Here is a 25325-nt window from a genome sequence, read left to right on the forward strand (position 1 = left end):
GTTTTTTGTTTTTTTTTTTTTGGGAAGGATATGAAAGGCATGGTTCGGCAAGTTGTATTGGAAGACGCAAGACCAGAATCTTATCTCAGGAGAAGAAATTAAAAGATAAGGAAAAGTATTCATGCTTTAGTGATATTGGTCAAATGGTACATGAATTGTGTGGCAAGTATGCTGGAGGAGAAACACAATGGAATTTGGGGATGCGAGGATTGTGGAAAAACTAAAGCTAGCATTGCTAGTTCTTAAACCGTTGACCAAAAGAGGAGGACTTTAGTAATTAAGGATATATTAGTACTTTCATATTAATTTTTTTATTATAATTATCAACAACTTAAAAGGATGATTATAATTCTATACATCAACCAAATTTTGATTATTTTTCTAAACTTTCCCTGCTATTTCCATGACAACTACTTATAATCAAGCATCAAGATCATTTGGGCATGATAGTTTCTGGGAGAGACCAAAGAGAGTTCCTCCCACCGACATTTTCAACCCCACCTGTATAGGCTTCGCTCATGCTGCAAGAATATTAAGTTCAGACCGGATTTGGCAACTTTGACATGTTGCAGGTGGGTTATCTCTGATATTATGAAAACCGAACATGTTATCATAGAGGACAAACATAGCTATCTTAAATAGAAGAAAAGCAAACGTTTTATTATGAAATTTCAGTATATAGTTACAAGCGGTACAACTATGGTCCTCGCAAAGTGAAGAGCCTTATTGGCTTAGGGTCGCCATTTTTTAGTTACAAACAATACAAATAAACAAGCTGAATTGGAAACAAATAAATAAAAAGCTTACAAGCGAACAAACTAAACTCTAGAGAGCAGGGAACCCAACTAACCCCTCTTATTTTCCAGCAAAATTTTAGCCGCTCCTTTTCATAACTTCTTCACCAAGAGATCAACACCATGTTCTGGCTCTACGACCAATCTAAGAGTAGGCGCATGGCGGTACTTGGGAGAAAGTGAGAAGGAGAAGTTGGATACAATGAGAGCTATCAGAACCTTGAGTTCAACCATGGCAAAGTTCTGTCCCAGACACACTCGAGGACCAACTCCGAATGGCATGTACAAGTGTGGAAGCTTGCAAGCGCCTGTGATCCCATTCGCAAACCTGTTGGGATTGAACGCATACGAATCTGGTCCCCATAATTCCGGATCAGTGTGCAATGTTATCACCATTATCCAAACATTGATACCCTTTGGAACCTGAATGTCCCCGAACTTCATGTCCTTGAAAGCCTCCCTTGACACCACACTAACTGGGGGATATAGGCGCAATGATTCATGAATCACCATTGTTAGCTGCACACATCATTCAAACAGTCAAGTTTATGGTAACTGATACGTGCAACCCAAAAATTTTAATGTAAATGAGATTAAAGACTGGGCGTTGTATTCTACTATGCAAGACTTTAATAACCGACTTGAGATTATCTCAAAACATGTAGTTTTCGAACATGGAAAATTCTAGACGCTGATCATTTAAAACGTATATCTTAATCAGGGAGTTATATAGTACTATGTCTTAATAATAAAACATGGGTAGTGCTATTCACACACACTTTTTCACCTCCCACACACCTTTATTAAGATCATATACCTGTTTCATGTTGCGAACCATTTCAGCATCTGGAATGTGGCCCTGGCAAACTTGAAGGGCCTCTGCTCTCACACGTTCTTGCCATTCTTGGTTCGAAGCCAACAGCATGAGGCACCATGTGGCTGAAACTGCCGTGGTTTCATACCCGGCCAAGTATATGTTCTTGCAGTTATCAACGATGAAGCGGTCTGTTGCCTCTTGGCTAAGGTTACTGTTTTTAGCACCCTCAAGAACAATTTGCAACAAGTCTTTCTCATATTCTGCTGCCCGTCTTTCCTTCACTACCTGAAGTATCAAAGAGCTAGCCTCCTTTTCTAAGGCCCAAACTTCCCTATTGCTCTTCGTGGGAAGGTGCCTGCAACAAGATTACGGGTGAACAAGTATTGATTTTTAGAATAATGGTGCATGTAACATCTCCACAACGAGGATGCCATGACAGTAAAGCCAATCAACTATTGTTATGTGGGAATGTTAAAACGTATGGTAGCACATGATTGGTTCGGGATGCCACCACAACGGCATCCCAGTTGTAGGTACGTTTTCCCAATGGTAAGTACCTCATTCCAGGAATTCCGGCCAGAAAAGCTTTCCTGCCCATAGCCTCCTGGAGTTGCCTTAGTTTCTGAAATATCTCCTCCCCTTTGGAATAGTTGCTTCCAAAACAAGCTCTTGAGATAGCATCGCCAGAGAAGCTTCCCATGTAGCTGTCAATTTTTATCTCAGCAATTCCTCCTTCAGCTGTCTCGATTCTACTGTTCCACGAATTTATCAGAGTAATTGTAGACTCCGTAATTAAATTAATCATTCCCTGCAGGGTGACCATATATAATTACAATCAAAACAAAGAAGGTGGCCTATAGATTTTGTCTTTCGACCATGTTTTGATTTCAAATATGATACCAAAGGACCGCCACTAGAAATATTACTACACCCTTGATCGTTAAATAATGACTGCTTAAGAGAATACACCTTAACTTTCTCCATGTATAGTTCAGGAGCAATGATTTTGCGCTGATGCACCCACGAGGAGCCGTTTGAGGTTAAAATACCTTGACCAAGCAAAGGACCGCGCTCTTTAAATTGATACGTTGGTTTCCCCAAGTCCAAGGATGTGCATGTTGTAATGTCCCTCACTGCATCAGGTTGGTGCACACATAATATCTGTGTGTTTCCAAGTGCAAACACAAATGCTTCACCTGTAGAAAATTTTCCACTGCCCTTTAGCAGACATAAATTTCATCATTGAGAAGAAAGCAACTTAATTTTGCATCCTAATGTCCATAAAATCTGAATATATAATTATATATGCATATACCACATAGCTTCCTCAAGTACTTCTCAAATTACTTTTGTAGGCGACCTAAAAGTCTCACGTAATAGAAAGGAAAAATCTTGCAAGGCTTATAAGGGGTTAGGCTACTCCTAATATTGCTTATGATTGAACCTCGACTTCCCTCAACGTGGAAGTTGTCCTCATATGTGTTGAGGAGGATCATGACACAAGCATAATACTAAATGTATAATTATATGTATATAGTTACCATATAGCTTCCTCCACTTCTCAGTAAATGGAAAGAGAAGAGCAGCACAGTTGTGAGAGGTCGGGCGTTCACTGGTGGAATTGCTGGAGCCTCGAGCCTTCTTTATTTCCAAAATATTTCCCAGGAGAATAGTAGGTGGAGGTCCATTGATTCCTTGCTTGGTTAGCAAGGATCGAAGCCTCTTTGGTTTCGCAACAAGCCCGTTGTAGAGACGTGCCACCAATCCTATAAACCCTAGCAACAAAAGGGACAGTAACACTTTTGCATCAAATTGGAGGAGCTGCATTGATGCAATTAGACTTGTTCGTGCGGCTGGGAAACCGTAGCAGATTTGTTGGAATTTTTACAAGGAAGAGAAGAATTAAAAAAATATTGACTTTGAAAGTCAGACTTGCTTTTATTTGTCTGATGATTTGGTTGTTGCCTTCAGCTCCACACCATTTTACATTTCTACACTCTCTCTCATATATAGAGAAAGCAAATGGCTTGGCTGCTGAAAGGATATGGTTGAAAATACGACGCTACTTGACTGTTGAAAGTTCAGTCATCACCCCTATTGATATCCAATCACATTTTAAATACGTGGCCAAGTAATTAAAATTATAATTTCAGTGACTATTGAACTTTCAGCAGCCTCTAATGATATCTAATCACATTTTAAATACGTGCCCAAGTAATTAAAATTGTAATTACAAAATGAACATGAAATGTTATTGAATTTCAACGATTACCGAACTTTCAGCAGCCAAGTATTGTACTTTTTCAAACACTCTTCTTTTAGACGGCTCCTTTGCTTAGAGGTGATTTACTCTCCCTCTTCTCAACTAAAGCTGGCAAATGCGGCCGCTTCTACACCAAGCATTTGTCTTGGGGATAATACTTGCCTCCTCACCGGTGAGAACCCAATATACTGAAATTACCATGTGGTCTAATCAAACAACCAAACAACCATCTCTAAGATTGCTCTTGTAACCAAACAACCAGTCTCTCCTCTGTTCCTTTGTCCTCCTCAGCCCATGCCGTAGATCTCATGTACATCAAATCCAACTCGAATTTCTCAATCAATCTCTCTCCTCCATCGAACTGAACCCTGCCCAATCACACCTAACCTTCTCATTCGCCATGGCAGCACTTATGCATCTGCTCACTCGCTGGTCGCGACTTGGCGCTGCTTACTCTCCTTGCCGCCATGGTTGCGTCGGGAAAAAGGTGGTCGATTTGGGGCGGATTCGACGGAAGAGAGATGAAGGAGGAGGATGGGTGGATGCGGTCGACGGAGGTGTTTGGCCACGAATTTCTCCGAATCTCCATTGCAGAAGCTTAGGGGGAATAAGAGGTGTTTGCTTACGAAGATTGTAATAGTCCGAAATAATTTAACATGAACAGATGTCAAATTTTTATTGGTGGTCAGTGAAATTGAATACCGACTAGTCAGTAATCAAAACAATATCTTGTCTTGGAGATTTATATTAATATTAATACAAATGTTAATATTTGAATAAGACTGCCTTACATACAACAAGCCTCTTCGTTTTGCAAGGAATAAAAAAGAAACATCTTATTGTACGCAACCACATATTTATATTGCAAATAAACTATTTTCACAACCTAACTCGTTACTTTTTGGACAAAAAGGAGCACTCGCACTCCCAAACTATAATACATGCATAGTCGATAAAATTTTAATAGCAAATTTCATAAAATAAAAACCTCACACGTTTGTTGTGCGCCATTTTTCTGCCTTGAGGCCTCTTATCCATGTTCGTCGGTTTTCTTTTCTTCACAAAGCCTGGCAACAACTCTTTTACAAGGAGAAACTTATGTATCTAGACACTAAATTATGTTCTATTTGGTTACAAAATAGTACCAGAAAAAGCGGCAGAGTGGAAAGAGTGGATTGAACTTGGTAGGAGGAGAAAACTTTTGAGCGACAATCACGGCATCATCTAGTGTTCGTGTGTAATTAACATAATACTAGGCGACAGTGTGATGATTACACCAAAAAACTTCTCTAGTCGAAAGCAAGGAGCTAAAGATACGTGTAGAATTGAGAACGAAGTAATAGAATCAGCTGGAGCTTGTGGCCTTCAGGCCTTGTACAATTGAAAGAAGAGGGTTCTACCTCGATCGTTATCCAAAAGAGGAAGAGACCCCAACTAAATGAGACACTACCTTTTTCCTATTTTTTTTTTGGGACGAACAGAAAATAAAGGGCTCATTTTTACCTTTTATATACCCTTTTCAATTTTCGATGGTCAGAAATGAATTGAAAGAAATCAAATGACAGAAAATAACGGGTGTGTAAGAATTAAAAATGAGTGTATGGACAACATAACCAAAATAAATTACAAGTAAACAACTGAATTGGGAAATTTATAAAAATATATACAAGGTTGACCAATAGTGGCACAGTGGTTGAGACGAATTTCAAATCCATATTTTACACGGCATGTTCTGGGTTCAATAATTGAGGAGAGGCTAAAATGCCTCTGTAAGTATTTTCATTCCCAAAAAGATTGACTGCCGTAGCGAAACCACTAGTTGATCTTTTTTTTTTTTTTTTTTTAATTTTTTTTAAACAACATTAGCAAAACTCAGTAGTCATATTTGCTGGGGTGTAACCAGTCAGCTCCTCCTTCAGTTCACAGCTACTTCAACCTTCTCCTCTTCAGTTTGTTGTATTGATATTTTGTTGTTTGGTATGCGAGTTGGTTATCTTTTTTTTTTTTTATTCTTTTGGTGGTTGTTTATGTATAGGTATGTATTTTGAGGGGTAAGGCTGACTACATCCCCCAAGTCGTATATGTTTTTGTTTATTAATAAAATTCACTTGTACCGTCAAGTTTTCTTGAAAATTTTAAATTTGATTAGGTTGGTAACTTCGCAAAGGTGTGAAAACAACTTATATTGTGCCAAAATTTCTGCAACACTTTCCGTTGACATAAGCAAAAAGTTAGCTTAAAATCCAACTCACTCAAGTTTCAAATTTTGGTTACTCTCCGTATTAATTTGTTTCCAGATGTGTGTGAACAATAGTAGTATGAGAAATTTGTTAAATAAGATACCAAATGTCGTAGTGAAAAAGCTCATATGTGTTTTAGTTGAAAACACTTTTATTAGAAGCATGTCAAATAATTAACTAGAAATCGATGTTATATCATGAATTAAGCTCACTATGAAGCTTTTGCTTTCATCGGCACTAAAATATGCTTCTATAATTCATAACCAGTTTCTACTTACTTTGTCAAAGCATTTTTTATTATCTCAACTCTTTATTAAAATACTTTCAAACAAACCCTAAAAAGAGTAGCCAAAATATAAAGGCAACATAAAATACTTTATTGAAATTTGAAAATCAAACTTACACATAGCTTGAAATTGGCCCTCACCATTTGGGCCAATCATGGATGTATTATTTGGGAAAACAAATATAGGCTTAAACAAGTGAGCAAACTAAAACCCAAAAAGAAATAATAAGTTGCTCATTATCTTTTTAAGTTCACAGCTTTCTCACTAGGAGATCGACTCCATGCTCAGGCTCTATAACCAATCTAAGAGCAGGTCCATGTCTGTACTTGGGAGAGAGTGAGAAGGAGAAGTTGGAAACTAAGAGAGCTATCAGAATCTTGAGTTCAACCATGGCCAAGTTCTGTCCAAGGCACACTCGGGGTCCCATCCCAAATGGCATGTACAAGTGTGGAAGCTTGCAAGCGCCCGTAATCCCATTTGCAAACCTATCTGGATTGAACACGTAGGCGTCTGGGCCCCATATTTCTGGATCAGTGTGTAGGGTTGCCACTGTGGTCCAAACATTGACACCCTTTGGGATGTTAATGTCCCCAAATTTCATGTCCTTAAAGGCCTCCCTTGATATGACGGTAACCGGAGGATATAGGCGCAGTGATTCATGAATCACCATAGTTAGCTGCACAGGTTTAAATGTGTTAATCTAATTTGCATGACAACACTAAGTAGTGCATATATGTTGACTACACATGTAGTTAAAGTTAATCACAATTGTGAGCTGTACAGGTTGAAAATTTAATCAAGTTAATACAATCATGATTCACAAACTAACAACTAACAGAAATTCCATAATATGTCCCATATTAAGTGTAGATAGTTAACTAATAATTATTAATTACTCTTCAAAACTGATTACAACAAAAAGGGCACTAGTTACAAAGCACATGATAATTGATACAAAAAAGTGACAAAAGTACAAAAGTGTAACTTGATTTGTAATAGCACACTTTTAGTATTAGCTACCTCAGCAACAATTACGTGCTTTCTTCGTGGTTATTTCTCATTTTTCCTTAAGTGCTTATATGATATACATGCATGCATACATATACATATATATATATCCTTAAGTGCTTATATGATATACATGCATGCATACATATACATATATATATATATATATATATATTTTTTTTTTTTTTAATCATGTGAAACACCATATATACCTGTTTCATCTTACGAATCATATCATTATCCGGAATGCAGCCTTGGCAAACTTGAAGGGCCTCTGTTCTCACACGTTCTTGCCATTTTGGGTTTGAAGCCAACAACATGAGGCACCACGTGGCGGAGACCGCCGTGGTTTCATAGCCGGCCAAGAATATGTTTTTGCAGTTATCAACAATGAATCGGTCTGTAGCCTCTTGGCTGAGGTCACTGTTTATAGCACCCTCAAGGATCATTTGCAACAGGTCTTTCTCATATCCTGCTGCCTGCCTTTCCTTCACCACTTGAAGTATTAAAGTGCTGGCCTCCTTTTCCAATGCCCAAGCTTCCCTGTTGCTCTTTGTGGGAAGATGTCTTCAAAAATATAGCAATCATTTAAGATTATGAGGATCTAAATGTACTAATTTAAGATCAATATAATGTTACACGTATAGCAATGCTTAAGGGGTCTGCCTTAGCACGTTAACACAATGCTTAGGGTGAGTACACCTAGGACTATTGAAGGCCTCGTTTTGTACTTTTTTTTTTTCACCGAAAAAATGTTTAGGTTATTTAAAAAACAATGGCTTCAAAGCAACAACTTCTGTTTTCATAAGAAGTGGAACTGAGTCTTTAATAAACCTTATCAATTCCCATAACACTGTAATTTGGGTTTGAAAAAGACATTGTCTACCCTTCTCTTGTGAAAAACTATAGCAAACAGCCCATTGTACTTTCTTTAAAATTTAGGACTAACGAATTGAACGTTATATTATAAGAAAAATTGAAACTCAGGTATAATTATGTAAACACTATATGTTTGTTCAAGGAAAAAACCCTACTTTCCGAGACTAATAACACTTCAATTTGCTCTAAATATAATTATATAAATAAGAAAGCCTTAGCCCAAGTACCTCATCCCAGGAACTCCGGTAAAAAAGAGTTTCTTGGACATAGCCTCCTGGAGATTTCTTAGTTTATGAAATATCTCCTCTCCTTTGGAATAGTTGCTTCCAAAACAAGCTCTAGAGATAACATCACCAGAGAAGCTTCTCATGTAGCTATCAATTTTTATCTCAGCAATTCCTCCTTCGGCTGTTTCAATCTTACTGTTCCAAGAATTTACCAGAGTGGTTGTAGACTCTGTGATTAGGTTAATCATTCCCTGCACGATCAGTTAACACAATCAGAATCAAAACAAGGCAACGATTATCTGTGCATGGTGCTATTAGTTTGCCATGAATATTATATAAGGAAAATTAATGAAAAAGCCTTGAAAACTTTGAGTTTTAATGATAAGGAAAAAATAAAGGATAAAGTGAGTAGTACTAGGATTAACTTTTTAGTGTAAAAATATGATTTTTCGTTAAAATGAACAGTACTGTGGACTTTTCGTTAAAACTCTCTTAGAAATACCTTGACTTTGTCCATGTATAGTTCAGGAGCAATCAGTTTGCGTTGGTGAGCCCATGAGGCACCATTTGAGGTTAAAATACCTTGACCTAGCAGAGGACCTCGCTCTTTAAATTGATATGTTGGCTTCCCCAAGTCTAAGGACGTGCATGTTGTTATCTCTCGCACTATATCTGGTTGGTTCACACACAATATTTGTGTGTTGCCAAGTGCAAACGCAAATACTTCACCTGAGAATAATTAATTGAGTAATGTTAAGAATGTTAAATTTGAGACTAAATTTAAAAACTAAATGATATGTCATTAATAGAAATGAGCATGTCCATCAACGCTTAAGTTATAAACTAATCATCAAAATTCATATCTATTAGTTTTCAAAATTTATTTTTCTTAATATTATTATAATTAATTTAACATAGAATGAGACATAAATAGACAGGTGTAGAAAATGGATGTGAAAACATCATTTCCCAATAAAGAAAGTAATTAATTGTATGCATGTGACATGTCAAAGCCTTTGACCCAACAAGGACTCTTTCCCAAAGCGTGAAGTTTACATATTCTTAGTTAGGTGCAACTCGGACGGATTAGGTCCAATAAAGAATGTAATTAACTGTATGCATGTGACATGTCAAAGCCTTTGACCCAACAAGGACTCTTTCCCAAAGCAAAAAGTTTACATATTCTTGGCTAGGGTGCAACTCAGATGGGTTGGACGGGTTGGAAAATCAATCTAATCCTAATTCAACTTTTACAATTTAGGATCGGGTTTGGGTTGGATTTTAATTGGGTTTATTTGGGTTTGGGTTTAATCAGGTTCGGATTTACTTGGGTTGGGTTTGGGTTGCCCAACTTTTTCTTTTAACAGATTTTGGTTAAGGACAGCAAGGAGTCAGGGTTGAAGAAGTACTCAGCTGCAGTCCACAAGTTCCTTGAAGGGTTGGCTAAAATTGGTATGTAAATTATTTAAATCATATTCAACAATTTTAAGGTTTAATTCTTAAAAAATTCTTGTGTTTTTAATTATTTAATTAATTGGGTTGAATCTATATTTGCACGAACAGAGTTCCCAAGATCCAAAACAGTAGCAGAAGCCTCTTCAAAATATGGGCCAGCATATGTTACAGGTCCAGTTTTCTTTCTGTTCGAGAAGGTTTCAACATTCATTGTGACTGAGGAAACGGCAGAGCCGCCGCCACCGCCAGCAGAAGCCGCAAAAACTGAGGAGGAAACAAGTGGTGTTGTAAAAGAAAAGGAGATAGTGATCAGGTTTGGTTAATCGGGTTGGGTTGGGGATGAACGGGAAAATGATCAACCCAACCTATTTAATGAACGGGTTGAAATCGGATTGGATTCTGACGGGTTATAACTAAAAAAAAAAAGCCCGTTTGTTCGGGTTTAAAGTCGGATTGGAAGTAAGACAGAGATGAAAGGGATTTATAGATCTTGTTACATGTAAATGTTCCTCGTATATATGTTGAGGAGATCTTGGTCATAAACATGGTTACTCTATATAAATTTACGTGTACATACCGTATTGCTTCCTCCACTTCTCAAAAAATGGGAAGACAAGAGCAGCGCAATTGTGAGAGCTGGGGATTAGTCCACTGGTAGAATTGCTGGAGCCTCGAGCCTTCTGTATCTCCATAATATTTCCCAGAAGAAGAGTTGGTGGAGGTCCACTGATGCCTTGCTTAGTTAGCAAGGACCTCAGCCTCTTGGGCTTCGCAACAAGCCCATCATACAACTGCACAAACAACCCTACAAACCCTAGAAACACAAGGGACATCAACATTTTCGCATCAAACTGAAGAAGCTCCATAAGAAAACTTGCCCTAATTCTCGGAACTCTCACATGCAATAGGAGACTTTTGGTTATTTTTATTTTCTTGGTAGCCAGCAGATTGCCCATATATATAGTGTTATGCTAGCTGGTCACTTTGTAGTCCCGCATCAAAGTGGAAACTTCAAAATTTTTAGTCAAGAGAAAAAATTTGAGTTTGCGGCAGCTCCTGTGGGTTCCACTCAAGACCTAGCTCGAGTATGTATGTTCAAACTTGGGAATTAAAATTCATATATATATATATATATGGTGTTGTAAATTTATTTCTATTAAAATACATGCATTTATTTATAGACACCATATTTTTACTACCTTTCTAAAAAAAATAGAATCAAGATGTGTTGGTGCATGAAGCAAATGGCACATGTCAAATCTTCAATTCCGTTCGGATCGTATAATACAGAACATATATTTTAAGGAAAACTAACGAAAAATCTTTAAAAAAATTTAGTTTTAATCAAAATAACAAAATAGAAATGTAAATAAATAGTATCATAAGTAACTTTTCAAGATAAAATTATTCTTAAAATTAAAAATAAATAACAACAGTAGCGTTCTATTAAGATTCCCTAGATTTTAATCAAAGTGTCAGGCATCTTCACTTGTTGAAAACGTGTACCCCATGGTTCACACAAATGATGCGACCTTATTTCTTTCTTTTACGTCTTTGTCTTTGATTTCATGCTTTGAACCTCGCTACACGTTGTTACAGACGTCACAACACCACACAGGTGTCAGCCTAGCTCAAGTCAGCTAGGAGACAGACAGTCAAGGGTTCCCAGGAAACTGCCAATTTCCAAGACCTCAAAGCCTACCGCAGGCAATTTTGAAATGTTTGACGTTATTCATTTAAAGGGTATTGTTATTCATACCATATTTTTATATTATATTTTTATGTCATCTTAGATGATTTCTGATGTGGACAGTCATATCATTTGAAAAATTTGTAAAACTCAAGGAAATGAAGGAGAATGACTCATCGTATACCACAATCATCATTTAATTAACTAATTTTTCTTAATTATTAGTTTATTAAATAATAAACTAAATTTAAAAATATGATTAATTCAAATGATGTGGTTGTTCATATCAAATGCTACCAAGGTGGTATGAAAATGTGGTACAAAAACATGGTATGAATAACATTATGAAATCAATTTTACCTTAAAAAAAAAGGTGAAACTTTTAAAATACCAAAACATATCTCTCTTTTCTTTAAATTTAAAGAATACAATTTAATTATAAAGGGACAGAATTGTAAAATTCAAATCAAAATTACCTCATCTGCTTCTTCATATGAAAAAGGTATAATTTTAAGGGCTTTCTCAAAGTGAGACTTTCCAAGTAATCTCTGACACCTCACGGTTTAAAGTTAATTCTTATACCAATATAATAAAACATTGTGCCAAAAATATGAGGCATTAGAGAGTCTATAAAGAACCTCACTTCTGATGGAGTATCCTTAACATTTATGATTTCTCTATTTTTTATTAACTAGTTTTAACATGTAATTCTAAAATGAAATGTCATTCAATCATATGAACTTATTGAAGTCACTGCACAAAAAACAGCAATCGCCACAAAAGAATGTTACTACTTTTCCGTCGGTAGATATTAATTAGGACTGGAAACCGTGCCTAATACTCAAAAGGTCAGTTGAAGTGATATTAGCCATGGGGCTTTTGTGCGCATTCGTAAGGGAGCAATAGTACAGTTGTTCAGTGAGTATTGCTGTTCTTTTCACCAGCTCGTCATGTCTTAATCATTATCTAATTTTTGCAAATGTTCAGGTAACAATGATGATTCATGAATCGCTGCACCTTTATCCCCCGACTGGTGTGGTATCAAGAGAGGTTTTCGCGGACATGAAATTTGGGGATATTATTGTTCGAAAGCGTGTCTATATTCGGACTGTGATACTGACGCAACATACTGATTGGGGAATTTGGGAACCAGATTCGTATACATTCAACCCGGAGAGATTTACAGGTGCTTGCAAGCTTCCTCAGTTGTACATGCCGTTCGGGGTCGGACCACGAATGTGTATTAGACAGAAATTTGCTATGGTTGAACTCAAGGTTCTCATATCTCTCATATTGTCCAAGTTTCTCTTCTCACTTTCTCCAAATTACATACACAAACCTTCTCTTAGATTGGCTATAGAGGCAGAACATGGCGTTCGTCTTGTGAGAATGTGAGGTAAAATAGTCTCACATTGGTGAAAAGAGAAACATTGCAAAAGCTTATAAGAGGTTGGGCTACTCCCTATATTGCCAATTGGTTTTATGGTGGAACCTTAACTTTCTTCACGTTTTTTGTTCAAGAAGCTGTATAGAACAATGTCTAATCAATTTCCTTTTATGGACAATGAAAAAACAGATATTGCTCACTTTTTTTAACAAACAATAGTATGTATATTAAGGGGTGAGAGAGTAGGCTAAGCCTCACAATAGGCTAACAATAATGTGGTTTAAATTCGCATTCGATGAGAATCAAACCTAAGATCTCTCAGTTAATTACAAAATGAAGAGAAATATCTCTAGACTGTAGTACTAAGCAGTAGATGTTCCTCGTTTTAGCTTGTATTGTTTGTTCCCTTTTAATATTGTCACTATTACTATGACCTTGTGGTATTCATTGAGTTATAAGCCTCTAATTCCTTTATAATAATGACTTAAAACTAGTAGATGGGCAACAATATTGTAGATCACATCAACACACATTTCATACATTTATTGATCATCACAATTCATAATTTGCGTAATTCTTTGCATTTATTGTTAGTGTTGAATTTTGTTCAAAAAAAAAAAAAAAAACATTCTTTGATTTTGTTTATTTTCAACACGGTTGATATTGACCAATTTTTTTATTCCAGACATTTCTTTGTTCATACTTTTATTGAGAAAGGTGTGTTTGCGGTTAGTTTTGGTAATCTGAGCATGTCTTCTTCATCTTTTGCGTGCTTTTTGCTAGTTTGCATTTGAGTTTCCTAATCTTGACTGGTTTTGATTTTCAAATTAATGGTTCTTGATTACTTCATTTTGCAAGGTTTTGGTTGATGATGTCCCAATTGTTGTTTTACTTTTTACCTTTCTATTTTCAATAACAAAAACACGAGGGAGCAGGGGGATTTTTTTGGCGTAATAGGCCTCGTTACATTCAGAGAGTGCCGCGCACAAAACTATTATTGAAGTATTATATTGTAATTCTACAGAGCATATAAAAAATGTAAGGGTAAAATACAAAAACTACCTCAATTATTGGTGTCATGACACTTTCATACCTCATCTTTTAAAATTGATAATGTCATACCTCATCTTTAGAATTTGGTCAAATGTTATACATTCCGTTACTTGGCCATTTACTTTTCAGTTAAATGTTGACGTGGCTTGATTCGAGAACCATTTTCTATTAAAAAATTAATAAAATATTATTAAAAACAAAATAAAAATTATTTAATATTTTTTTTAAATAATAAAGAAAAGTAAAAAAAAAAAAAAGAAGAAAAGAAAAATGTCCCTTTGTTCGTCCGTTCCCCCCTTCTCTCTCTCTCTCCCCATCTTCATCTTCTTCCCTTCTTAATCTTCAATCAAAAAAAAAAAAAATTTTGAAAACCCATCAATCCCCCCTGCGGAAGAAGTAGAAGGAGAAGGGGGAAGAAGAAGAGGAAAAAAAGGAGGAAGAAAAAAAAAAAAAAATTTTGAAAACCCATCAATCCCCCCGCCCTGCGGAAGAAGAAGAAGGAGAAGGAGAAGGAGGAAGAAGAATTGGAATTTTTTTTTTTGGGGGTTTGCAGGTGGGGGAGAGAAGATGAAGATGGGGAGAAGAGAGACGAGGGAGGGGGAGGAACTGAGGGTTATTTTCTTTTCTTTTTTGTTTTTTGTTTTTACTTTTTATTATTATTTTAATATTTAAAAAATATTAAATAAATTTTTTTAGTTTTTAATAATATTGTAATGATTTTTTAATAGAAAATGAGCCCCGAATCAAGTAACGTCAGCATTTAACTGAAAATTAAACGGCCAAGTAACGGAAGGTATAACATTGGATCAAATTCTAAAGATGAGTATGACATTGTGAATTTTAAAAGATAAGGTATGAAAGTGTCGTGACACCAATAGTTGAAGTAGTTTTTTGTACTCTACCCAAAATGTAACTACAATAATTTTGTAGCCAAAATGATATTCTTAAAGTAGTTTTATTTACACACCCATTTTTATTCTATTCTTGTTTTTAAACCCGAACTTCAATTGCCCCTTTTCAGAAACACGTGGTCACAAGACAACAGGTGTTGTGGAGGATAGAGAAACATGCACCACGCCAGAAGATCAAAGCCTTCCTGTTCCTCATATTGAAGTTGAGATTCAGAAGAAAGAATGACTGGAGTGGAAGTTGTTTGACGTGATTTTTGCATGCCGAGCATCTCCAATAAAAATTTAAAGGAAATTTTTGAGTCCCTAAAAGAATATTGTCTTCAATAAGAGAGTTCTTATAGTAGAATTCTTAAATTTGATGTTTTTACAATTTTATGTGATTATTTAATTAGGTGTACATTTTTTTGTTTCTGTTAACATTTTTTGAATTAATTTAACATTACGTTCTCGTAAAATATTTTTGTGAAATTCCAACGGAAAAGTTCCTCTTCTCTCCTTCCGTGAGGGAGCTTATCTTCTTCTGTGAGAGTTCTTTCCTTCCTTTTGGTAAGGGTTTCAGTTGCCTTTTCTCAGTTTCTCCAATGGCACCGGCCCTAGCTTCGGCTGGGGTCAGTTGCCGTGTCCTCTTTCCTCTCTTCTCCTTCTTTTCTCTTTGCCTCTACTGATGTTTCTCCCTATTTTTCTCTCCGGCATGTTTGTCCCGTCGGTATACCTCTTTCCATCTCTTCCTTGGTCCAATCTTCAGTCACATTTCCTGTTGAGTTCGTGTATAGAGTTTCGGTATTTTTACCGGCTCGGGTGTTTCCACCACCACCACGTTCTCCTTGCTGTCTGCTGTTTCTGGTAGTGTTGCTCGCGGGTTTTCACGTGCTTCCTACTTGTAGTTGGCTAATCCTTCTTTGTTGCCAACTATCTCTTGTTAATGACTGTGATCGGGTTGTTGTTCAGGGTCAGAGGTGGTGTTTGTGGAGGCGGTTCTCGGCGGTGGATGACGTTTCAGTTGGTTGGCCTGGATTTCTATCGGTGGAGAAGATTTCAATGGAAGCTTCACGACTGCTGTGTGTTTTTTTGGGCTTCACTGTTGTTGGGTCCTCTTTATGTTTTTGTGTTGGTTTAGGCCCTAGGTGTAAATTAAGCCTTTGGTTTGCTTGTAAATTTGGGTTTGCTGAAAGTTTCACCTTGACCAAAAATGAAACAAATATGCATATATTATTTGAGAAAACAAAGTTAAAACATATAGACTTAAACAAGTGAGCAAACTAAAACCCTAACAGAAATAATAAGTTGCTCATTATCTTTTATAAGTTCACAGCTTCCTCACTAGGAGATCGACTCCATGCTCAGGCTCTATAACCAATCTAAGAGCAGGTCCATGTCTGTACTTGGGAGAGAGTGAGAAGGAGAAGTTGGAAACTAAAAGAGCTATTAGAATCTTGAGTTCAACCATGGCCAAGTTCTGTCCAAGACACACTCGGGGTCCCATCCCAAATGGCATGTACAAGTGTGGAAGCTTGCAAGCGCCTGCAACCCCATTTGCAAACCTATCTGGGTTGAACATATAGGCATCTGGGCCCCATATTTCTGGATCAGTGTGTAAGGTTGCCACTGTGGTCCAAACATTGACACCCTTCGGGATGTTAATGTCCCCAAATTTCATGTCCTTAAAGGCCTCCCTTGATACCACGGCAACTGGTGGATATAGGCGCAGTGATTCATGAATCACCATATTTAGCTGCACAGAGTTAAATGGGTTAATCAGTTTTGCATGGTAACACTAAGAAGTGCATATATATTGAGTCATTGACTACACATATAGTTAAAAGTTAATCATCACTGTTAGCTGCACAGATTTAAAAAGTTAATCAAGTTAATATAATCATTATTCACAAACTAACGATTAAAAGAAATTTGATAATATGTCACATATATTGAGTACAAATAGTTAACTAATAATTATTAATTACTCTTGAAAACTGATTACAATAAAAGGGGCACGAGTTACAAAGCACTCGTGGTGTTTATTAAGGTTGCTATACAAAAAAACGTGATAAATTACAAAAGTGTGACTTGTTCTGTATTAGCACACTTTTTGCATCACTTTTTACCTTTTGTTGTGCTTTTTGTATTGGCTACCCCCAACAGCAACAATTAAGTTTTCTTAGAGGTTGTTTCCCATTTTTCCTCTGTGGTTTTTTCCCATTTTTCCTGTAGTGGCTATATCTTAATCATGTAAAAAACCATACCTGTTTCATCTTACGAATCATATTAGTATCCAGAATACAGCCTTGGCAAACTTGAAGGGCCTCTGTTCTCACACGTTCTTGCCATTTTGGGTTTGAAGCCAACAACATGAGACACCAAGTGGCGGAGACCGCCGTGGTCTCATAGCCGGCCAAGTATATGTTTTTGCAGTTATCAACAATGAATCGGTTTGTAGCCTCTTGGCTGAGGTCACTGTTTATAGCACCCTCAAGAATCATTTGCAATAGGTCTTTCTCATATCCTGCTGCCTGCCTTTCCTTCACTACTTGAAGTATTAAAGTGCTGGCCTCCTTTTCCAATGCCCAAGCTTCCCTGTTGCTCTTTGTGGGAAGATGTCTTCAAAAGTATAGCAATTATTTAAGATTATGGGAACTAAATGCACTAATTTTAAGATCAATATAATGTTACACGTATGGCAATGCTTAAGGGGTCTGCGGTAGCACTTTAACAAAATGCTTAGGGTGACTACATCTAGGACTATTGAAGGCCTCGTTTTGTATTGGTTTTTTCACCAAAAGATGTTTAGATTATTTAAACAACAATGGTCTCCAAACAACAATTTCTGTTTTCATAAGAAGCGGAACTGAGTCTTTAATAAACCTTATCAATTCCCATAACACTGTAATTAGGTTTTTAAAAAGACATTGTCTACCCTTGTCTTGTATAAAGCTATAGCTACCTTCTTTAAAATTAAGGACTAACGAATTGAATATTATATTACGAAAAAAATTGAAACTCGGATATGATTATGTAAATACTATTTGTTTGTTCAATTACTAAACTCTACTTTCCAAACTAATAACACTTCAATTTGCTCTAATAAATATAATTATGTAAATAAAAAAACCCAACGCGAAGTACCTCATCCCAGGAACTCCGGTGGAAAAGACTTTCTTGGACATAGCCTCCTCGAGATTTCTTAGTTTATGAAATATGTCTTCCCCTTTGCAATAGTTGCTTCCAAAACAAGCTCTTGAGATAACATCACCAGAGAAGCTTCTCATGTAGCTGTCAATTTTTATCTCAGCAATTCCTCCTTCAGCTGTCTCAATTTTACTGTTCCAAGAATTTACCAGAGTAGTTGTAGACTCTGTGATTAGGTTAATCATTCCCTGCACGATCAGTTACCACAACTCAATCACAAGATAACGATCATTTCTGCATGGTGATATTAATTTTCCATGATTATTATGTAATTATAGAAATACCTTGACTTTGTCCATGGATAGTTCAGGAGCAATCACTTTGCGTTGGTGAACCCATGAGGGGCCATTTGAGGTTAAAATACCTTGACCTAGCAGAGGACCTCGCTCTTTAAATTGATATGTTGGCTTCCCCAAGTCTAAGGACGTGCATGTTGTTATCTCTCGTACTACATCTGGTTGGTTCACACACAATATTTGTGTGTTGCCAAGTGCAAACGCAAATACTTCACCTGCGGATAATTAATTTAACATCGAGTGAGACAGAAATAAACAAGGGTGTAGAAAATGGATGTGAAAAAAAATCATTTTTCACTATTGAAAATATGACTTTAACTCTTTAAATTCAATTTTCTCCATAGAAAACCCTGGCATAATATTCTACTTCTTTTAATTTGGCATAAATTTAGGAATTTGGAAAAATGGCATGGATGTAAATAAATTGTATTAGTAGGTTAATATTGTTCCAATGTGAGTGCAGAATTTAAATTTGAGCTTTTATTGAACATTAAGAAATAGATGAGTTTTTATCTAGAAATCATAAGCGTGAGAGCCAAAATCTAAAGTACCCTTTCCAATAAAGAAGGTAATTAACTGTATGCAAGTCAAAGCCTTTGGCCCAACTAGGTCTGTTTCCCAAAGCGAAAAGTTTACATATGGGGTGTGATATCCACACATCTCATTTTACTTCTCACACACTTTTTTAATTTTCGCCCGTCGGATCGGATGAATTGAAGAAGATGACTGGACAAAAATTATCAAAGGGTGTGTAAGAAGTAAAATATGGTATGTGGACAGCACACCCCTTTACATATTCCTAGCCAGTAAAAGGTTGTTTTACATGATTGTCTAGTTGTGTTGTGTTAACTAAGATTTTGTAACAAGAAATGCTATGGGACTTTCTCAAAAGTGGCTCTTTATGAATTTTCTGTTATTTCACAGTTTAACGTCAATTTACGTGTCAATAATTATAAAATATTATTGATTATTAGATTATCACTTAATTATTGATTAACGTGCTTATTTCTTATTAACGACACATTATTTAGTTTAAAATTTTAGTCTCTCTAGCATTATCCTTGTGAAAAACATAAGGTGCCAATAAGTCCCTCTAGCATTTCTCGTAAGTAACATAATGTATGTACGTATATTTTGCTAAAAAAATGCGTGTATGTGGTGTATGCATATGAAGAAAAACACTTTCCTATACGGAGATGGTATGTATCCCTTTATATTTTTGAAACGTAATGAGTAAGAAAGAAATATAAGGGATATATAGGTCCCGTTACATGTAAATGCTCCTCCTATATGTGTTGAGGAGATCATGGTCATAAACATGGTATACTCTATATAAATGTACGTAGGCATACCATATTGTTTCCTCCACTTATCAAAAAATGGAAAGACAAGAGCAGCGCAATTGTGGGAGCTGGGGATTAATCCACTGGTAGGATTGCTGGAGCCTCGAGCCTTCTTTATCTCCATAATATTTCCCAGAAGAAGTGTAGGTGGAGGTCCATTGATGCCTTGCTTAGTTAGCAAGGACCTCAGCCTCTTCGGCTTCGCAACAAGCCTATCATACCACCGCACAAACAACCCTACAAACCCTAGAAACACAAGGGACATCAACATTTTCGCATCAAACTGAAGAAGCTCCATAAGAAAAACTTGCCAACTCTCACATGCAATAGGAGACCGTAGGTTAATTTTATTTTCTTGGTAGTTAGCAGATTGCCCATGTATATATATAGGGAACAAGGTAGGCCACTAAATTTGGCAAGCATAATTTCTTCTAGGACGCGGGGGGGGGGGGGGGGGGGGGGGGGGGGTGGTGGTGTGGACGGCGGGGGCGGTGGTGGTGGGGTTGTGTTGGGGTTTGGGTGGTGGTGGGGTTGTGTTGGGGTTTGGTTTAGAAATAAGAAATAAGCACGTAAATGAACGTTTAAATAATAATTCAATAATTAACTTCGATGTTATTTAGTTTATAAATTTAGTTTCCCTAGCGATACTCTTAAAATTTTTAGTTAAAGGGAAAATTTGAGGTTGCAGCAGTCGGTCCTGTGGGTTCCACTTAGAACTTAGCTCGAGTATGTATGTTCAAATTTGGGAATAAAAAATCATATATATATATATATATATATATATATCAGTACACCGCTCCGCAAGAAGAGCGAATGAACATATATCAACATATGAATTAATAACTACGTGCTCTCTCGTTCTCTTTTCAATATTTCTAGTTTCTAGTGAGTTTTTTTATCGTGTTTGTTGTTCAATTCGAAAATATAAGTCATAAAAGAAAAGAGCATTCCACTTATCCTTATTGTGGTTTTCTAATTTTATTTATATTAAAATACATGCACGCCCACTCAGTACTACGGTTTGGTGGTATTCATCTTCACTTGGAAGTAAAAGGTCTTAGATTCGAATCTCGTGGATGGCGAATTCGACACCAAATTAGGTTACCCATTGTGTGGCTTAGCCGAATTCTCTCTCCTCTTAGTGTAAAAATATCGATGTATTCAAAAAAAAAAAAAACATATATATATGCATTTATTTATACATACCATATTTGTACTATCTCTTTAATAAAAATAGAACCTAAATGTGTTGGTGCATGAAGCAAATGTAACATGCCAAATCTTCAATCCCGTTCAGATCGTATATACAAAACATAGTTTTTAGTCAAAGTGTTAGGTATCTCCACCTAATGTTGGTTGCCAATATGTACCCAATTGTTCCCGCAAATTATGGGACCTTAATTCTTAGTTATACGACTTTCTCTTTGATTTCATGTGTTGAACCTCACTATCCAATGTTACAGATTATAGTATCATAGCCGACTTTGATCATATCTGGCGAGCTAGGTTCACACTTTTGTGTATATATGAGCACATGGGTGTCGTGTTGTGAAAGGAGATAGACAGTCAAGGGCTCCCATGAAACTGCCAATTATGTATTCACATGTTATCACTTGCCTCCAAGACCTCAAAGCCAAAATGTTTTTGATATACCTCCCGCAGACATTTTCAAAATGTTTATAAAGCGTTCATATATAAAGTCAGAAAGAACTGGGTGAAACTTTTATAATACCAAAAACTATCCTCTTTTTTTCTTTAAATTGTTTGAGAATGCAATTTAATTACGATGGGACAAAATTTTAAAATTCAAATCAAAATGATTCCTTGCTTCTGAAGATGAAACAGGTATATACTTTTTAGATTAATACTAAGAAGATTATCTTAAAATGTGACTTTTTATAGCCTTTTTGTCACCTCACAATTTAACGTTAATTCTTGTGTCAACATTGTAAGACATTGTGCCATAAACATGAGCGACAGAAAGTCCATAGCGAGTTGCACTTTTGATATAATCTCTTTAGTATTTCTCTATTTTTTTATTAAGTAGTTAGAACATGTAGCTCCAAAATGTCATGTCATTCAATTATATGAACTTATCGAAGTCACTGCACAAAAAACAGCAATCGCCACGAAAGAATGGTACTACTTTTTCGAAGTCACTGCACAAAATGTCATGTCATTCAATTTTTATAGCATTTCTGTCACCTCACAATTTAACGTTAATTCTCGTGTCAACATTGTAAGACATTGTGCCATAAACATGAGCGACAGAAAGTTCATAGCGAGTTGCACTTTTGATAGAATCTCTTTAGTATTTCTCTATTTTTTTATTAAGTAGTTAGAACATGTAGTTCCAAAATGTCATGTCATTCAATTATATGAACTTATCGAAGTCACTGCACAAAAAACAACAATCGCCACGAAAGAATGGTACTACTTTTCCGTAGGTGGATGTTAAGTAGGACAGGAAACTGTGCCTAACAAATAAAAACTCAGTTAAAGTGACATTAGCCACGGTCACTACTAGAATTCTATCTATAGAACACACTTTTTTACACACTAGGAAATATCAGTGCCTTCCTCACTTTGTATTCACTGACATATATTATCCGTGGCCATTGGTACGCGGACACGGAAAAACAGTGTGGCTAGCCAAATTATAATTTTTCAATTGAATTTTTACATATTTTACATATTATTTTGGTGGCAACTTGCAATTTTCTGCATCGAAGTTTGTGCACTGTTGCTAACTTTTACTATACAAATATTGTTTTATTCTTTTGCTTTATTTTTCCAAGTATCCTTCAAGGTTTTTTCTTTTCAATATTTTTTTCTTTATTTTTTAGGGGAAGAGTCATGGTCAAATTCTTCTTTCTTTTTCCTCTTTATTATATTCAAAATATTAAATAATATATTTAACCAGAGTTACCAAATGAACATGTGTCATTTTTTGGAACGGGTAGCATACCAGGGTTAATACCGGCTAGCAAAAGTGCTCCTTTTTTTTATTTTTTTGAACAAGCAAAAATGCTCCTATTTATTCACCCATACATTGTTTCACGGTCACCGACTCACCTCCTCTCTTTCCCTTTCTGATAAAATCTTGCAATTATCTCTCTCACTCGCTCTTTTCGAGGAATTTTTAATTACGATATAAATATGAATGATACATCATTTATTTTTATGTAGATGGTGAGAAATTTTATTTTTTAAATTATTAACTTTTTAACACATATATTTCATAATTTATATAAAAACACATGATGTACCATCATATATGATGATCACATTGAAAAATCTCTCGATCTCTTCCACTCACCTCCTATCTTCCCCTTTGATAAAAGCCTGCAGTTATGTATCTCTCTGACTCGCTCTCTCCCTCGCGAATGGTCTATTTCACCTCTCTCTCTCTCTCTCTCTTCTCTTTGTATCAGATACGAGTTTTTTTTTCCTGATCTGAGTTCATATTTTCTAAGATCTAAATTGTATATTTTCAGATCTGGCATGGGTGTTAATGGATTAGAGTTCTGATTTTTTTTTTTTTTTTTTTTTTTTTGTGTTTTGTTTTTGTTGTTGTTAATTCTTGTCTCCTGCATGCAACGTTTTTGTTAATTCTTACTATGGATTGTTGTTCTGCAGTGGAAGTGTTGAGTACAACAAGGTTTTGCAGTGAGGATGATGCACATAGAGGTATAATAATTATTCCCCCTTTCTCTGTGTTCATTTTTATGCTGAATAAAAATTTCATTTTCGTTGCTCTTGTAAGTAATTTCTTATGTTTATTTGTGGGTTTTATGCGTTGTTACCTTTTTTGCAGAACGAAAAGAGCGCTAAAGATGGTTTAACAATCAGACCTAAATGATTTATTCAGGCATGAAGTTCTGATGGATATAGATTTTAATTAGTGTTAGTTGTTTTATTATTTCAACTTAGTTGATCAATGTGCTAGTATCTTACAAGTTTTTTTTTTCAATTTAAATTTTGCATTGTATGCCAATAGGTTGTTCAAGAACACAGCCGATGGAAGATGAATGGAAGCATATTCTTGATCTGGAGGATTTGATTGCAAGTTTGTCTTGAAGGACTTGTTCGCAAAAAGATTAAATTTTATCCAAAGCACGTGACATTAATAATGGTATTAGACCATAGAATGGGTGCTCAGGGGGCTTCCCTTTTTTAAAACCATAAATAGCAATTTGGACACCGATAAAAAGATATTTTCTTTGACACAATCTTTACTTACCATTTTTAATAATAAATAATAAATAAAAAGATTGAATTTATGGGACTTGTACTATTCCTTTGGACACTGATAGAGAATGGTGGTGTTTGTCACGGTAGAAATCTTTACATGGGACGTGGTCTCTTATTTAGTGGCTGTTCGGTGGCAATTGATAGTTGCCACCGAAGCCAATGCCCATTCTCCATAATAGACACCAATGAAAAAGGTGTCCTATAACCAAAATTCTAATAGTGGGTACTTTTGTCTATGCATTAGTAAGGGAGAAATAGTACAGTTTCTCTATGAATATTGTTGTTTCTCCAGCTCGTCATGTCTAAATCATTATCTAATTTTTGCAATGTTCCGCTAACAATGGTGATTCATGAATCGATGCGCCTTTATCCCTCGACTATTGTAGCATCAAGGGAGGCTTTTGCGGACGTGAAATGTGGGGACATTATCGTTCGAAAGGGTGTCAATGTTTGGACATTATTTTTATACATTCAACCCGGAGAGAATTGCGAATGGAATTGCAGGTGTTTGCAAGCTTCCTCGGTTGTACATGCCGTTGGAGCCTTGAGCCTTTACTTGCTTCTAAAGCAACCTTGTTGCTTGATCTGGCCGAGGAGGCAGGGCCAGCCCTCAGATCTTGGGAATCCTAGGCGAGCCTCTAAGAGGGTGCCCTTGAGTTTTCAAGTCCTCCAATGTGTCACACATTTATTTAGTTTTTTACTTTTGTTTTTTGAAACAAACATAATAAAAGAGAAAAAAACCTCTAGGAAATCTAATACACTAGGAGTCTCAAGTCAAATTAAACAGTTTGATGAGCACAAGTTGGTCACGACAAAAAAAAAAAATGAAATACATAATCAACTCAGAAACTTATAACTACATCAAAACATCACACTATCAAGATTCCTTCCTAATTTTTTCAATAGATAACTAAGTCACTCAATCTCTATAGAAGGCATAACACTATTTGATCAACTTCAAATAAAAACTAAATTCATAGTTTAAAAATTAGATTACCTAGAATTCCAATATTCTAAATTTTGAGATTATTAATTTACAAATCTATTGAGACAGTGATGTGAAGATGGAGTTGTAAGGGAAGGCTCAAAGAAATACCAAACCCTAGGCCCTAGGCCCTAGGCCTCAATACAATGTTTGACAAAAAAAAAAAAAAAGGAAGGCTTCAATAGAATAGCTTACTTTCTTAATTTTTTTATGTGCAATTTTATTGATGAAAGGATTATAATTATAGAAT

General features: G+C 36.0%; 3 protein-coding genes and 1 long non-coding RNA gene across 4 annotated transcripts; 1 reads left to right on the forward strand and 3 right to left on the reverse strand.

Moving 5' to 3' along the window:
• Positions 1–639: 639 nt before the first annotated feature.
• On the reverse strand, positions 640–3652 carry LOC137715680 (cytochrome P450 714C2). Its single transcript, XM_068455013.2, has 5 exons — positions 3153–3652; positions 2581–2807; positions 2169–2419; positions 1612–1966; positions 640–1313 (listed from the first exon to the last, which is right to left on the reverse strand). The coding sequence occupies exons 1-5, from the start codon at positions 3436–3438 to the stop codon at positions 888–890; spliced, it is 1545 nt and encodes a 514-aa protein (XP_068311114.2). The 5' UTR covers positions 3439–3652; the 3' UTR covers positions 640–887.
• A 2818-nt stretch (positions 3653–6470) lies between these two features.
• Positions 6471–10907, reverse strand: LOC137715646 (cytochrome P450 714C2-like). The gene is made up of 5 exons (XM_088691610.1): positions 10548–10907; positions 9018–9244; positions 8516–8766; positions 7622–7976; positions 6471–7077 (listed from the first exon to the last, which is right to left on the reverse strand). The coding sequence occupies exons 1-5, from the start codon at positions 10834–10836 to the stop codon at positions 6652–6654; spliced, it is 1548 nt and encodes a 515-aa protein (XP_088547736.1). The 5' UTR covers positions 10837–10907; the 3' UTR covers positions 6471–6651.
• A 5283-nt stretch (positions 10908–16190) lies between these two features.
• LOC137715820 (cytochrome P450 714C2) lies at positions 16191–20434 on the reverse strand. Its single transcript, XM_068455166.2, has 5 exons — positions 19846–20434; positions 18482–18708; positions 18135–18385; positions 17255–17609; positions 16191–16743 (listed from the first exon to the last, which is right to left on the reverse strand). The coding sequence occupies exons 1-5, from the start codon at positions 20132–20134 to the stop codon at positions 16318–16320; spliced, it is 1548 nt and encodes a 515-aa protein (XP_068311267.2). The 5' UTR covers positions 20135–20434; the 3' UTR covers positions 16191–16317.
• Positions 20435–23161: 2727 nt separating this feature from the next.
• Positions 23162–24124, forward strand: LOC148698260 (uncharacterized). Its single transcript, XR_015960366.1, has 3 exons — positions 23162–23526; positions 23654–23707; positions 23837–24124. It is a non-coding gene; the product is annotated as an uncharacterized LOC148698260 (long non-coding RNA).
• Positions 24125–25325: the final 1201 nt, after the last annotated feature.

Source organism: Pyrus communis, chromosome 3, assembly GCF_041283825.1.
Source record: "Pyrus communis isolate YQ-2024b chromosome 3, ASM4128382v1, whole genome shotgun sequence".
Lineage (NCBI taxonomy): Eukaryota > Viridiplantae > Streptophyta > Magnoliopsida > Rosales > Rosaceae > Pyrus > Pyrus communis.

Excerpts from the sequence above, each read along its gene's own strand:
- LOC137715680 (XM_068455013.2), bottom strand. The coding sequence starts at position 3,438 with ATGCAGCTCCTCCAATTTGATGCAAAAGTGTTACTGTCCCTTTTGTTG. Across the intron at positions 2,808-3,152 it reads GAAGTGGAGGAAGCTATATG|GTGAAGCATTTGTGTTTGCA; the intron begins GTAACTATATAC and ends AATTTTCTACAG. Across the intron at positions 1,967-2,168 it reads GCCGGAATTCCTGGAATGAG|GCACCTTCCCACGAAGAGCA; the intron begins GTACTTACCATT and ends ATCTTGTTGCAG.
- LOC137715820 (XM_068455166.2), bottom strand. The coding sequence starts at position 20,134 with ATGGAGCTTCTTCAGTTTGATGCGAAAATGTTGATGTCCCTTGTGTTT. Across the intron at positions 18,709-19,845 it reads TAAGTGGAGGAAACAATATG|GTGAAGTATTTGCGTTTGCA; the intron begins GTATGCCTACGT and ends AATTATCCGCAG. Across the intron at positions 18,386-18,481 it reads TATCCATGGACAAAGTCAAG|GGAATGATTAACCTAATCAC; the intron begins GTATTTCTATAA and ends CTGATCGTGCAG.
- LOC137715646 (XM_088691610.1), bottom strand. The coding sequence starts at position 10,836 with ATGGAGCTTCTTCAGTTTGATGCGAAAATGTTGATGTCCCTTGTGTTT. Across the intron at positions 8,767-9,017 it reads TATACATGGACAAAGTCAAG|GGAATGATTAACCTAATCAC; the intron begins GTATTTCTAAGA and ends CTGATCGTGCAG. Across the intron at positions 7,977-8,515 it reads ACCGGAGTTCCTGGGATGAG|ACATCTTCCCACAAAGAGCA; the intron begins GTACTTGGGCTA and ends ATATTTTTGAAG.